Raw genomic sequence first — 16,175 nt, forward strand, 5'->3', positions numbered from 1 at the left:
TCAGAACCTATTTATCTAGTTTATATCATCCATGAAGAGACTGACCCAGATTCAAATTTGGGACCTCAGAGTAGTAGCACAGGCTTTTACTGCCATAGCTATCCAGCTGTAAATACAAGAATTTGCTTGTTTACCATCCAAACGCTAGATATCTATCTATCTGGAAAAGTTAAGAAGGCCGTACCAGCGGCTTAGCCTTTGAAGAGAAGTAAGAAGGGGAAGAACGGGGATGTAGGAAAGTGAGCAGTGAAATCACATGAATAACCAGTGTAGAGCCCCATTTGTTGAATCCATGGAAATAAAGTATACAGTGGGTTGAAGCCCGGTTATTACAGTGAATATGCTCTGTGCTTAATAAAATACAACATGTAACCCAGAAAATACATTAAAAGAACGGAGTATATACATCTGAGATACTTGATCCTGACAATTGGTTGTCGTGGAATAGAATGAGAAGAGTACACGACAGCAGAATTGGCCAACAATCACAGTAGGTTTCCTTCCTTGGGAGCCTACTTTAGTGACCTAACAGCTAATGCTATAGGTCCTAGGTAGCGGTCCCCTTTACAAGACCAGGGATCAATGCTGTGGTTATGCAAGAAGAGAAGGCACCAAGACCCTAGTTTGGGTCTTGGGTAGAAGAACAAACTAGACAAATACATTGTGCAATATGGACACACCCTGGTGCCACCGGACAGGACATGGGGCATTACAATGAACAGTCTACAATACAAGAGAAGCACATAGCTAAACCTACCCCAAGGGACCTAGTCAGCACAGACCATCTGCTGCTACATAGCTACAAAGCTTGCAGCAACAGTGGGTGGAATAGCATCATTGAACAAAGGTGCAGAGTACACTAATTTCATGTGTAGATTAGTTATGGGCCCCCATAAGGGCAAGCAGTCCTTGGCTTGTAGCTGGACTAGTAGTAAAGTCTGGGACCATAATCCCTGTTCCATTTATGAAGTCTTTAAAAGCCGAGAAAGTATTGGTGTTAAGTAGGAAATCATAGCACCTACAAGGCCAGTATACAGGGCCCCTCTGCATACATCTGTGCTAGGAGCCAAACTCTAGATAGAAATTAATCTAAATATTTATTGATTTTACAATAAAGCCACAGTGTGAGAACCACAGAGAAGAGTCAGGGTTAATTTAACTTTTTAATTAACACCTGTTGCAAAATCAGAACTGTGAGCCTGCTCACTTTGTTGGTGGATGGCTATTAATTTTTATAACAGGAAGATCATTGGGGCTTTCTATTGTCTAGAATTCCCGACACTGATTAGGATAAAAGATTACTCGTGTCCTAATTCGTGAGGAAATTTATCTTTAGATATATGTTCAAGTGGGAAGGGTTGTGATTCTGTTGACAGGGTGATTGACATTAAATAAATTGAGTTTGAAGCCAGGTTAAACAAATATAAAAAGATTTAATGATTAAAATAAGTTGGAGATTAAATACAAAGAATAATATATATTATTCTTTGTATTTAATGATAAGAGGAATGATAAGAGGAAAGAGAAACCAAATGAACTAACGGGAGTGTACTCGATTCCAATCAGGGACCAACATTTTAAGTCCGATCTGGTGTACATTGGGGCCACCTTGCGTAGTTTACAACAGAGAATAAAAGAACATAAGCAATCTGTTAATAGGACCGTTGACAGCACAGTCCTAGCAGCATTTGCTAAGCAACAGGAGATCACAGTACACTGGGATAGTGCTTCCATCATAAAAGCCACTAGGTCTAAGCAGGCCGTTAGACACATGGAGAAATTAGAAATATATAGGGCACAATTAACGTCCCATTGCATCAACCACAGAGATGCAGATGGGCTGTCATCTGCCTGGAAATCGTTCATTGGATAACGTAAGAATGGGATATTATATACAGTTTGTCAAGAATCTGCATTTTTTTACCATTTTCGGTATATCGATTTTTACATAGTCTGCACAATCGCGAAAATTCTTTCCATTCTCATGATTTTGTAAATTTGAATTATTAGTTTGTTCTTTTTATTTTTTGTTTGAGTAACTGAAGAAGACTGATGAAATCAGTTGAAAATGTTTTATATGATTGAAGTTTGCTGGAATTTTTGAAAGAAAGGTGTTGTTTTCTCTTTATTATACCAGTTCCAGTAAGTTCGTTATTTTTATTTAATGTAAAAATGTTTCAATTTAATAGAATTAAATTAAAACTTCAGATTTTAATTTAAAAAACCTGACTCTTATTTTATTTGATTTGTTTCGTTGCTATTATTCCTTCCTTTAAATCACTATCCATCCACGTTTAGTACTAAATAAAATTATAAGTCATGTTTTAAGATAATAAAATATAGACAAAAAGATGATAAAATATTTATTTTGTTGCATTTTTGCAAGTTTTGTTAGACTTTACATGGTCTGTGGGGTTAGTGTTCTCCTCGAACTGCTAGATGTCACTAGTTCACGCTGTTGCTACTACAGTACATGCTAATTCATGAGAATTTCCACTGTTGTCATATAAGTTATTTGATTAAGAGATAGAGTTTACAATAATCAACATTAGAGATTAAGAGATAGAGTTTACAATAAGTAAACTCTATCTCTTAATCTCTAATGTTGATTCTTTGTATTTGATTATGTTGTCTTTTGATGTATTTGGGAGCCTTGGAAGAATTGTCAATTCTTATCAAATACACATAAGGTAAAATCTTGAGAGAACGGAGAAGGTTTTGTGACGAGAGATGATGAGACTAGGAGGAGGACAAAAGCGAGAGCTGATGAGGACGAGAACCTTGAAAAACGGGATGTTTACCCTTTTATTCTTCAATCTCTTCCAATCGGGAGTCAATATGTCACACCATGTGACAGAATCTGAGGGGTGAATTGTACTACTAGATGTATCATAAACATGTGAAATAACTGATCTCACCACGTGAAGTTGACAAACATGAAAGGAAGTTATATTTCCCTCTTTCTACTAATTTCGAAAGTAAGAGCTTAATAATTAAAGTAAATTCTAAATAAATCTCCCTTAATATGTGGGTAAAATAGATTAGCTGGTCTCCAGACTCTCACAATAGTAATTATTGATCACTAAACCAGCCATTGACATTTGTCATCTTTATGCTTTCCAACTATCAAAAACACAAACACACACACTTAATCAATCAATCAACTATAATCACCTGGAAACATATGGTACACATGTTGTACAGTACATACATTGAACTAGTGCAGTAGTAAATGAGTAAATACATATATGCTTATTACACTGAAAAGAAACTTGGCACCATATTTAAGAAACGATTAACTCAGAAAATCATAATTGAACATGTTTAACATGCTGATGATGACTGTAATTGAGTCAAAAACATTTCAGTATAAAAATGTATTTAGTTTCCTCAATTTAGCAGTTATCTGAGTTATTCTTTTCATATATACACTTAAACTTATCATCAAACTCATTTCTCAGGAGGGATGGGCAGCTGACAAAAAGAATTGCACACAAACACTCGTCCATTTACAGGATTCCTCCAGACACTTCTATCTCTGCATACTCTTTTGCCTCTGCCACCTTCATCTATTTCTTTGCATACTCTCTCACATATTTTATGTTCATGATTTTTTTCTCTTTCTGTCCTTACTATTGGGAATGGGCTTGTGTCTCATATGACCCAACAAGTTATGTCAGCATCAGTATTACTGTCAGTGGGAGTCACTCATGCTAGACAGGTTAGAAGAGAGGAACCAGACAAAGCAGGAATTTCCTGGTGTTTTAAGTTGAGGATTTCAGGCATGGGGCTTAACACTTCATCTTGTAAAAACATTCATTTGTTAAAAAAGCCTTAAGGGATTGAGTAAATCATTCATTATATTGAGTGTTCACAAAGAATAATAGTGAAAATATTGTATTAATAATTTATTATATTTTAGGAAGAAGAACCTGAAAAGAAGAAGATGAAAGCAAATCCAATGGTTTATTTTGATATTAAAATAGATGGAAGAGACGTTGGAAGGATACGAATCTTGTTACGTAAAGATGTTGTACCACTTACCGCAGGTTATTAATATAAATTCATTTTAAATTTATACTTTGTTAAAATAAATAATATTAAAAAATTATAATATAATATAAATATAATTAATTTTCAAAATAATTTTATTAAAACCAGAAAATTTTCGTGTCTCTGTACACACGAAAAGGGATTTGGTTTCAAAGGAAGTACATTTCATCGTATCATTCCTCAGTTTGTATCCTCTAAGAAAAATTTTTATGTAATGAAAATATGAATTTTATGATATTGCCATAAGTAGAATAAGTAGAAAATTAATATTTTGTTAAATTAATGAATTTTCTTTTTATATAATGTTTATATAAAATTTATGTATTATACATTCAGTTTATATAATACAGTCTTTCCCAGATTAAGGATGGAGCTACCGTTCATTAGTCTACATATGCCAAGGAAAATAGTTCCCTGCTCATGACAAAGTATGAACATTACATATATATATATATTTTAGGAAATTATAAGATATATTTAAACTATTATAATCTAACATTTTTGCAAGATATTTGAGATTGTTAAAAAAAAAAGTCACACAACATCCTAAGATATGATATTTAAGTTTTTCAAAGATTCAAATATCATGTTTCAAAGAATTTTTGTTGCTTAGTAATGGTGGCAGAATGATTCATATTCAAGATTCAGCACATCAGCTCTGTTCTTATTCTGGAAATACTATAATTTCATATATGAAAAGTTATAACAAATACATAAAACATACAATTAATATACATATTTCTTATTTACTAAGTTATACAGTATATATGTAGCACTCTCATTTTAGCACAGAATATTTAAGAAAAAGTATTTGGTGTATTTAAGTCATTTTGTGCCATTAGTAATTCAGTCCCAAAAATTTTTTTTACTGTAATTTGGTTAAAAAAGTAAAATCAGAATGCACACTTCTCTTGTAGATATATAGAAATCATTTACAATTAGAATTTACCATTAAAATATTCTGCATGAATGTGCGTTGTGCCTAAAAAGTTTAGTGAATCTTAGAACGAAAACAACAAAACAGAAGATACATAGGAATTACTTTATTGGCCTTCAAAGTATTCTCCGTGAGATGCAACACACTTTTGACAATGTTTGTAAAGCTTCTGGAAACAGGTGAACACCCAGGTAGAATGTAGCAATGACAGGAACAAATTCCTTATGGATGATTTCATCTTTGTTCAGAAATATGATCATTCCTATCTTGACTGTTGATTTTTGCCAGCAACTTTTTTGGGTCTCAGCAAAGAATTGCTTGCCATTCTGTTTTTGCCTCTTCAATTTAGGGTCAAACTGATAATGCCAAGTCTTATCCGTTGTGACAATGGCCTAAGAAAGGATAGATCCTGGTTACAAATGGCATCAATTCTCCACAGGTTTTGAAACATCTTGCATTTTGCTCATCTATCTGAGGATGTGTGACACAAATCATAAACAAATCTTGTGCTTACCCAAATCTTGATGGATGATAACTTGTGCTGTGTCTTTGCTAAGTACATTCTCTCTACTATCAATTGCACAGTCAGCTGCTGAACTGTTTCTAGCAAGTTTCACACATTCGTGGTCATGTCAAGCATTCTGCTTGTCAATGGCTAACCTGAATATGGCTCATCTTCCAATGATTCAACTAATTGTCTTTTCTTTCTTCAGAGGGTATCCATCTTCTTAATAGAACTTCCTGTACATTAAATGTTGGAATACAAGAAGGATCTAACATATCTGTATATTTGTTTTTCATTACGTAACATAATAGTGTGTCTTTAGCTAGATGCTCATTAACTCTGTTTAAAGAAAGTAATTCCAACCACGTTAAGGACCGCTCATTAAAATTGATGATACTTCATGTACGACAACACAATAGGTGGAATGATAAAATGCCGAACCATCTTTGTACAAAACAGAATCTGTTCCATATTTCAATCCAGATTTGACTATCCAGCCTTTGCTACGAAAATAATGATAAGCAATGTATTTATATGGAAATCTTCCATCTAATGCCAACCAACAAAACTTTTTCCACATTTCAGAAATACTTAATTCCTTATTACTTTCTTTAAGTAATAAGGAATTAGAATTTACCATTAAAATATTAAGTAACTTAATTCATATGATAAAAAAAAATGCCTCTTTAAATATCAGGTACAAGGTTTCACACTGATTTTTTGAACTTAAACTTCTCTCCTGACTGTTGTTGACATTCTCCATCATCATTGATTTCATTAAAATTAGATAAGCTTCTTTTGTCTGAAAATTCAAGTATATCTTTTGATAAGTATCCTATGCCAAAGTTTCCGTTTTCACGTAACTGCTGTATGCTTTTTTCATCTTTTATTTCAACTGCTTTTGCTCTTAAATATCCAACATAATTCTCCAGTATCATGTATTTTTTTTCAATTGTTTCAAAAGGCAATAATTCTTTTTGAGCAAAATATGGAGCAAAATGTTTTGATTGAGGTTCTCGCAAATTAGGTTGCATTATATACTAATTATTATATTAATATATAGATAAAAACAAAGTATATTTATTTTACAGTTTTTACAAAATAAACCTTCCACATTAATATACTGTTATAGTATCAAACGTACGAACACGTCCCTTCCAATGATTCTTTACCATTGCAAAAGCGTTTAAACCAGTCTACACACATTTTCTGCTCACAACATTGTTCCCATACACTTTGATTGGCATTTCAAGCATCTTATATACATTTCTGTGTATATACTATAAGGCCATAGAAGTAAGGGAATTGATCTTTATCACTATTTTTCTCAATTTGAAACAAAACTTCATGTTGTGTCATTATTCCATTGCTCTTTGACACCATTTCTCACACAGACTGTGCTTGAATGACTTGCAGCCATATGTATTTCACTCTAGGAAGCACTTCTAGACACGTTCCTGGATGCCCATACACATACTCAAACTTGTTGCATGTGTTGCATTCAAGATATCCTAACATTCACCAAACTTTTTAGACACACCACACACATGGCTCTTCTAGAAACTTATTGCAGCTCTCACATACTTACACAAGGTTCTTTTTGTGAACTTAGTATGTATGTACTACTTAAATATAAATAATATTATTGTAAGTATTATAAACAGAGGATGTGGCTCTCATATATTTCTTTTAGGCAGTGTGTGGCTCCTATTGTAACAAGGTTTGTCTACCCCTGATATATGTAAAAACAAGATACCAGTATTTTTTATTGAATGTAAAACAGAAGATCAGCATAGCAGAAGTCCTTGACAATTAAAATATCATAAGCAAATACCGTACATACAGAATTTTCTTAGATATAGCAAGAAAAGAAACAAAACATTTTACAATTAAAATATCCAGTAACCATGAATACAGGTATGTGTGACTTGGAGAATTTGTTAGCCTATGGGAGATCACAACTTCACATATATGATACAAGGCACTGTCAGATGATGAGGAACTAACAGTGCAGCAATATTGGCAAAATTCAACATTCTTGATGATGTTTCCTTCATTGGCACTTCCTGGAAGGCTATAAATGAAGTTTGCCTTCTGACTGAATGGCACAAGTTATTTCCTGACACAGCTCCCGAATTTGGTGGATTTGAAAGAGACCATATGACTTGAGTCCTGAACAGGGCAAGAACATTACCTGGATTGGCTTTCAAGAGCTAGACCCAAATGACATCATGGACAGCTAGAAACTCCAGAGAGAGAATTAAGTGACACAGAGGTCATAGAATTAATGGATGAAGAACGGAATGACCCAGGTATAGAAGAGGTTGATGATGGGGATGACCGTGCAGACTCTAGTCCAACATTAACCATGTCAAACCTAAATAAAATATTGTCCCTCTATGAGCAATTGACTGATCTCATACATGAAGCTGACCCAAGTTTTGAGAGAAGAGAATCACTGACTGCTATTTTAGATCACAGAATTGCACTCTACAAAGAAATTTATAGGGAATGATGAGCAGCAAGTAAGCAATCAATGATAACCACTTTCTTTAGAAGTTTTTCTGCTTCTCCATTGCCAGCCCTATCACCATTGCCAGTTGCAGCACCATCTCCAGCACTTTCACCTGCACCACTCCAGCAGACAGAACCAGTAGCTGGCCCTTCTGGAGTCAGGTCTTCTACCCCTCATGTCATAGACACTGAAAGTGACATTAACTCTAATCCAGACTCTCCAGACATTTCCTTCAACAACTAGTATAAGTTACGATCATAACGGAAGCAAGGCTCAGTGAGTAGGAGCTGCATAAGTAATAAGCAAGCCCTTAAGTGTTGTGACACATACTTTTCACTGTCATGTTTATTATTTACTGATTATTTCATAAATGTATTATTAAATTTAACCTAAATGTTATTCCAACAATAAAGCAATATCCTTACGTGTGTTTAAAAACTATTTGGTGGTGATAGTTGGGTAAGTTGGAAGGCAGCTTCAGGTATTGGGACAAAACCCTATTTTTCCCCATAGGTTCTGTTATTCATTTATCACTGTTTTGCTTATCATGGGTTTTTCTTTAACCAAACCCCGTGATAAACGAGGATAGATGTATTTGTTACAAGTTAAACATTGTTTATTTCAAACTAATGAAAGCTTTTCAAATAGTTAATCTTAAAAAATATGTCATGAGTATTTTAAGAATAATTAAAATAACTTTGAGGAAGATATATATTACAGTACACATGCTAATTAATGGAAACAGGGCAAAATAAACAAATAGTGTATTTTTGTTTTTTTGCATTGTTTCCATTAATTTGCACAGTACTGTATTTGTGATTCATTTGCTTTATTGGAAGTGACCGAATCCAAATCAAGCAGCATTTCCAACAAATTTTAACAATTCTTTAAATAATCGTGGGCCACCACGTATTTAAGTGTCATATTTTATGCAAAGCATATAACATAAGGTATAAGTCGAATTTAATTAGTCGACGTGTAATTACTTAGATCTAATTTTTATCTGTAATATGATTTATAATAGTGCAGGTAAAAATATAATATGAAATACTTTAATATTTTTTCTTTATTACTAATTTTACTAAGATGTGGATTTTTTTGAACGATCCTAAACTGTTTAAGATGTGTCAAGGTGGAGATATGACAAATCACGACGGTACCGGTGGGAAGTCAATTTATGGAAGAAAGTTCGAAGACGAGAATTTTATTTTGAAACACACGGGTCCTGGTAAGCATTCTAATTATAATTAGGTTATTAGATTATAAAAAGAAAACAATATCTCACATCTGCTATGGAATAACTAAATGCAACTGTACCAACTGTACTGGATTATAGTTAATTAGTAGTGGGCTATTCATTGGTTCTGATATTATACGCAGGGGCAAAACATATCTTGGGCATTATGAAAGGTAATGATATTATTTAAATTAAAAAGATGTTTAGCATCTGAAGACCAGTATAAAACATTCTTCATCCAATCAAAATACTCAAAAGGAAAGTGGTTGGAACCTATCAAAAAATGAGTGAAACTGCGTGAGATTTCACTACTTGATCTCGAGCACCCGAAGTCATGCAGAGAGTTTAGCACCTATTGTACAGTTAATTTCACAAACCTTGGCTGTAAAAGTGAAGGGAATGGGTCATTTGACAAGTCACCGTGCATCATCAAAAAAGGGTTCTCGAACTTTCTAAATGTTCGAGAGTCCAAATAAGTGAACGAAACCTTCTACTCTATTTGCTGTTAATATTTCAGAATAAAATTTGTTTTTTAATTCTTTTTAACAATCATACAATTATTAATTATTTTATTAAAAGTAAAAAATATCTTATATTTCATCAATTTTTGTATATACAAATTTTATTATAGAAAATGTTTTATTTAATTGAACTTAAAATATACAATATAAATGAAATATGCATTATGACATTTTGTGACACATTATTTACAATAAAATCATGTCCCGAAATAATTATAATTATCTAAATCTTTTTACCGAATTAAATGTTAATTCCACTTAATTCAGAATGTAAAAAAATTTTATTAGGTTCACTTTCACTATTGTTTTCTTCTAAACTAATTATTAAATTCTTGTTTATTGCTTCCACAAATCTTTTGTTCTGCCAGTATTTTTCTGTCCCTTCGCTTTCTTCGGTTTGCGGTACTGTCGAATTTAAATGTTACTTTGTTAAATCCGCTATTTTAAATTTGCTCAAAGTACATCTATTGGATTTATACCTGGATGATGCGAGAACGTTGAAGTATGGTGTGATTATGCTTCTCTAATAATCTATCAATTTGATAGCTGATTAATTCATATAATTCTGGCTTTAGCATTGTATTTGAAAAAAGAAATATTATGTTTTAAGTTTGTATTTATTTATTTATTTCTTCAATTCTTGGTAGGGCGTAGTTCCTCTTGTGCGATACGATAGGGAGCACTATTGATATATAAAACAGAATTAGCTGGAAGATTCAGAACAAGTTTTTTCATTTGTAGTCAGCTAGCATTTATAATTATTTTTATTTATATTATGGCGATAACCACCAATTTTCTACAGGAATTTAAATATTTTACTGTTTAGAAGGGAGCTATTAATAAAAACTGGTTTTTTTCCTTACATGCAGAATAATCAGTCTTTGGCCTTTTGATAACAGAGCTTTAGTACCTTTACTACTATTATAAGAAAACCTTTATGGTGTGTGTAAAAATTATGCGTATACAGTAGTCACCACCGAACTTAGACCAGGCCGCGGTTAACGCGTCATCCAATAAATAGGTTTAAAAAAAGTAGCTTTGATTCATTGCACGAATGTTTTACATAATTTAGAACAAATATACAGTAATCAATCTTTATTTTTGCTAAATATCAACTTGATATCTTGCATGTTTAACAAGATCGAACCAGTCAATGTCGAGTCACGGGCATCAAAAAACATAGACCGCTGCATCACTTGTGTCGACGAACATAGACCAGTCGATAATTTGCATTTAAATAATGTTACAATTGCAGTATTTCTGAAACAACTGATTATTTTAGCCTCACTTTAGCCTGCAGTAATTCTGTAAATGACATAAGGTGCTTTTTTAGTTTTATTTATGAACCTTTGCATTTTGTCTACAATAACCAACAGAAAAGCTGTTTCAGAAGATTTAAGGAATGCTATCATTGCTAAACAAAGTTGTGGATTGTCTGAGAAAGCTGTTAGAAAAAAGCTAATTCTAAGCAAGACAACAGTACCAGGTTATTGTTTATTACACTAACCACGGACATGTTATACCTAACAAAGCTGCCGGACATCTGCGAAAAACTTCAAAAGTCGATGATAGGAGTTTCAAAAGAATTGTAAAAAACAACCGCCGTGCCACAGATATTGATTGAATGTAACTATAATATGGAATGATACAACTGGAAAGAATGTATCTGTTTTGACAACACACAGGAGACTGAAGAAATGCATTTCCAGTTCTATGCAACATGTGAAAAACCTTTGCTAACAGCACATCAAAAGAAGAAATGGGTAAAGAACATCTTTCCCGGTCTCAACAAAAGTGGCATGAGATTCTATGGTCGGATAAATCAAACTTTGAATTATCGGCAACAGACAAAAGCAAACGTGTCATTCGATCTGCCAGTCAAACTAATGAGCCATCATTGTTATACCGCTCAGTGAAGTTTCCTTTCAGCTTCATGGTTTGGGGATGTATGAGCACCAGTGGTATGGGTCAGTTGACATTTGTTGATGGGACACTTACTTCAGAACAATACATTAAAATTCTACAACAGTATTTACTTCTGTCCATAGCAAAGCTATATCCAAATAGAACCTGCATTTTCCAGCAGGATGGGGCCACATGTCATACAAGCAGAAAAACAAAACAGTGGCTTGCAGAAAAGAATATGGAAGTTCTTCCTTGGCCATCCAACAACCCAGATCTTTCACCAACTGAGAATGTATGGAACATTATGAGGAGAAGTCTATGAAAAACATGCCTTCGGACAATTGAAGGACTAAAAGCTTCCATCTTAATTATCTGGAATTCCATAACGGCAGACGAATGTGAACACCTAGTCAACAGCATGTCAAAACGTATGGAAGGTGTTTTGGCCGTCAAAGTGATGCAACAAAATATTAAGCATGCAGTGGTCTATGTTCATTGACAGGGGTGACGCAGTGGTCTATGTTTTTTGATGCCTGCGACTCAAGTTTGACTGGCTCGATCTTGATAAATCTCAACTACTGAATACACTGGGTTGTATATATATAAAAAACCTTCTTACTTGATAAATCTGCAAGATATCAAGTTGATATTTAGCAAAAATAAAGATTATTATTGTATATTTGTTCTAAATTATGTAAAACATTCATGCAATGAATCAAAGCTGCTTTTTTTAAACTTATTTACTGGATGACATGTTAACTGCAGCCTGATGTAAGTTCAGGGGTGACTACTGTATGTTTAGTACATAGAGGCAATAGATATACAGTGGAACCTCGCACAATGAGTATTTTGCATAACGAGTGATGAGGAGAGGGGAGGTCCCAAATTGTGCACATGTGGCATGCTCCATCAGTCTGTGTTTAGCGCTCGTTTTACTAGCATCTTACTGTCACTTGTAATCACATATTTTTCCAAACTTGTGTTCACACATATTACTTATAAACATCAACAACCATAGCCCGTTATATAATAAACACGCCAAACGATATGCCAAATTCGTGGGTCATTAAATTTAATGACCGATTCCAAATTAAATTTTAGAAATGTCTGAATAAAAAATTAACTATTTATAATTATCTAATTTAATACGAGATGGAAACGTAACTGCCTACCTCTAGTCAAATTAATTAATTTCTAATATTTAATTATAGCATTTACATAACCCAAGAATTTGGCATATCATTTGGAGTGTTTATCAAACATATTAGCTGTGATTTTTTTTTTGTTTCTGCAAATTGAATTCTCGTTCCAGGATGGTTCATTCCGCTCTAGAAGATGATGACGATGATTCACGCTCCTTAACAGTGTATATTGTACAATTTTTTTTTTTGAATAAACGTTATACATAAAACGTTTGAGCATTTTTTAGGCGTGGAACGCATTATCGTATTTTACATTAATTTCTATGGGAAAAATTGTTTTGCTTAACGAGTGTTTTGCATTACGAGTAAGACTCTGTAACAAATTATGCTTGTTAAGCGAGGTTCCACTGTACTTTCTTTTCTGTATGCTTTTAATTATCTTAAATAGGAAACTTGTTACTCTAATAATGTGTCTTTCTGTTAAAACTACCATATTATTTTTACTTTTCTTTCATTGAAAATCTATTTTTTTATAATAATTTACCACGAACTTTGTTTTACTTCCATTGAAGTCAATACTTTAAGAGAGAGTTTAACACATTAGCTAAAGGAATGTTTCTTTAGTGAACCTAACTAAAAAAATTATGAAGCAAAGTACCTACAGGTTTTACATACATGGGCCATGCATTTTAGGATTAAAATTAAGATATAGGTAAATCTCGCACATTTTCATTTAAAAAGAATTGTTAATTCTGTCATCTTAAAGATATAATAAAATGTTTCTTCATTTTGTAAACTTAAAAAATTTATTAATTAATATTTCATACAAGTCGAAATTTTATTACAGTATAACCTCCGAATAGCGGAGACCGTCGGAACCGAGAAGTTTGTCTGCTATTCAGAGGTACACGCCGGTCGTTATAAAGTCGACTAATAAAAATTGATATAGTGATTTGTCTGCTTTGTAGTTGTCAAGTAGGTGTAATTTTTTGAACAACTTTGCTTTTTTCAATAAAGGATTTATAAAAAATTACTTTAGCCATCGCAAAGCCTTTAAGATCGTAAATTATCTCATAAATTCGAGAAAACCGAACATTTTCCCGCACTTTAAAATGGTCGGCAAATCGCCTTTGTAACACAATCTTTGAATTTTTGCCAAATAAATGCTTTTGTCTTAACCTTAAAAACTGTTTATTTTCATTACTACCGTGCTACGGTTCTTGTCGAACGAATAACTTCGGAAAAGTTTACGGTTTCTCGGTACCGTAATCTTAATTCCAACAATAAGACAAGTTTAATAACATTAATACGTACGACAATAAATGACGATCGACAACTTGACCAGATTAGTCTTCTCTAACAGATAATGAATATTGTTTGGCTTTTTACAACCTGCCCCCCTCCCTATTCCTATTTTAAGTCTGTCTTTATTTGATGCCTACAGCCAAAATTCTTCCTCTGAGAGTATATGAACTGATTCTTTGTTTTAGTTTTAAAATATTTTGTACGTTATTAATTTTATCGGAATATTGAAGGTGGAAACTTGGGTTTTCATAAGGTAGGTTATGGATAAACTGCATCCATTATTTAAAGTGTCCACTATTTAGAGGTGAATTATCATACTTTGAAGGGTCTGGAGATTGTAAAAATGTTTGTTAAGTAGAGGTATATGCAATTCGGGAGTGTCCGTTAATGGAGGTTTCGCCGTATTGATATTCATACATATGATATTCTAAGAACTTTAATTAAGCTGATTATTGCATTCAAATTAATTATTATATTTTTGTAAGCAAATTAAGAAATCTATAATGATTAATTTGAAATTTTATTTGTAAAAAATTCAATTTAATTAATAGCATAATTATTCGTCAGGTACTCTTTCGATGGCAAATTCTGGACCAAATACAAACGGATCTCAGTTCTTTCTCACAACAGTAAGAACAGAATGGTAAGATATTAAATTTTTTTTCTACTCTTTCTGTGCCTGTGACCAGGGCTGTTAAGTGGGTCTGACTGCATCTACTACCTGCCAAAATCTCTGAACCAGGCCAAAGCAATAACAGCATCAGCCTGTTGTTTACTGTTGAAATTATTTATCACATATTACTTTATAATTATTTAAATATTGATTTAAGTATAAAATTATTAATATTAATTTTAATTTTTTTAAGGTTGGATGGAAAACATGTAGTATTTGGACAAGTAGTAAGTGGAATGGAAATTGTGAAAAAGATGGAGGTTGGTGATATATAATTATATAAATATTTTTAAAAAGAAATTGTATCGAACGTTAATTCGATTTTGTATTATTAGGACTGCGGATCGAAAACGGGAAAACCGACCGCCAAAGTCGTGATCGGCAATTGCGGCGAACTCGTATAATAACGACCCACGTTTAAGAAGTTTTTTTTATGGAAGACGTAATATTTAAATAAATCATTATTATTATTTAATGTTACATATAAACATAATTCTTTTATTAAAATTCTGTAAATCAAATGAAAAACTCAGAATATTACATTATTAGAATCATTTCTTTCTACTATAGAACAAGCAATATCAAAATAGCATTATAAAAATTTGTAAAATTCTCTTCCCATTAGCTTTAGAAAGATGTGGATTTTTTAAAAAATGCAGTAGGTTGCAATTTTGCAAAAATTACACATTATCTATCCATCAAATGTAAAAATAATGAATCGTATTAGTTTTTAAACATTTTAAAATTATATCCAGAGCGGCGGACCGACATCTTTGCCGTTTAGAAATTGGTGACGAGTTCGGGAACGCAAGAGCGAGAAATATTCCTAAACCTTTTTAATGCAGTTTGTAGTCAGTAAATTGGTCGTTTCGTAGTTTATAGTTTTGGTCGGCGACTCGGCTTCTAATTTTCGTGTTCGGAAATGTACTTGTTTTTTTTAGTCGTAGCTCTCTTTGAACTATTAAGTGTGTTCGGAAATGTACTTGTTTTTTTTCGTTAAGTACCCGGATTATTTGTAATTAGTGAATTTTATACGGTATAAAAATTTCCGAAAGAAGAAAACACAAATAACCAAACTACAGTTTTTATTTAGTCACAATTAAATCAGATCATTACAAACACATGACAAAGAATACAAAAATTAGGACATTTTGTCACTGTAGATTGCACATGACATACATAGGTTATATCATAACTGGGACAGGATTAAATGGATACTCTTTCTAGGCCCAAGCCTAATGTTTCGTAATTTTTCCTGCAGGAACTTGGCATCCTTTCGAAATTTTTACATATAACATGCACATCACACTATATAAGATTTTATTGTTATTGTTTGTGCTGCTAATTATATGAAGACGTTACATAAAATTTTTTTTGTAATT

The 16,175-nt window shown here is 32.8% G+C and overlaps 1 protein-coding gene across 1 annotated transcript in view; it reads left to right on the forward strand.

Annotated features, from left to right (window-relative positions):
* The window catches only part of LOC136970713 (peptidyl-prolyl cis-trans isomerase E-like), a 35,089-nt gene extending 19,821 nt beyond the window's left edge, over window positions 1-15,268 (forward strand). The window contains 7 exon segments of the mRNA XM_067265180.1: window positions 3,923-4,049; window positions 4,162-4,167; window positions 4,170-4,240; window positions 9,133-9,238; window positions 14,688-14,763; window positions 14,987-15,053; window positions 15,129-15,268. Coding sequence (XP_067121281.1) covers window positions 3,923-4,049; window positions 4,162-4,167; window positions 4,170-4,240; window positions 9,133-9,238; window positions 14,688-14,763; window positions 14,987-15,053; window positions 15,129-15,197 — 522 coding nt within the window. The 3' untranslated portion in view covers window positions 15,198-15,268.
* The last annotated feature ends 907 nt before the right edge of the window (window positions 15,269-16,175 follow it).

This window comes from Centruroides vittatus, unplaced genomic scaffold (genome assembly GCF_030686945.1).
Source record: "Centruroides vittatus isolate TY-2023 unplaced genomic scaffold, ASM3068694v2 contig_1049, whole genome shotgun sequence".
NCBI lineage: Eukaryota > Metazoa > Arthropoda > Arachnida > Scorpiones > Buthidae > Centruroides > Centruroides vittatus.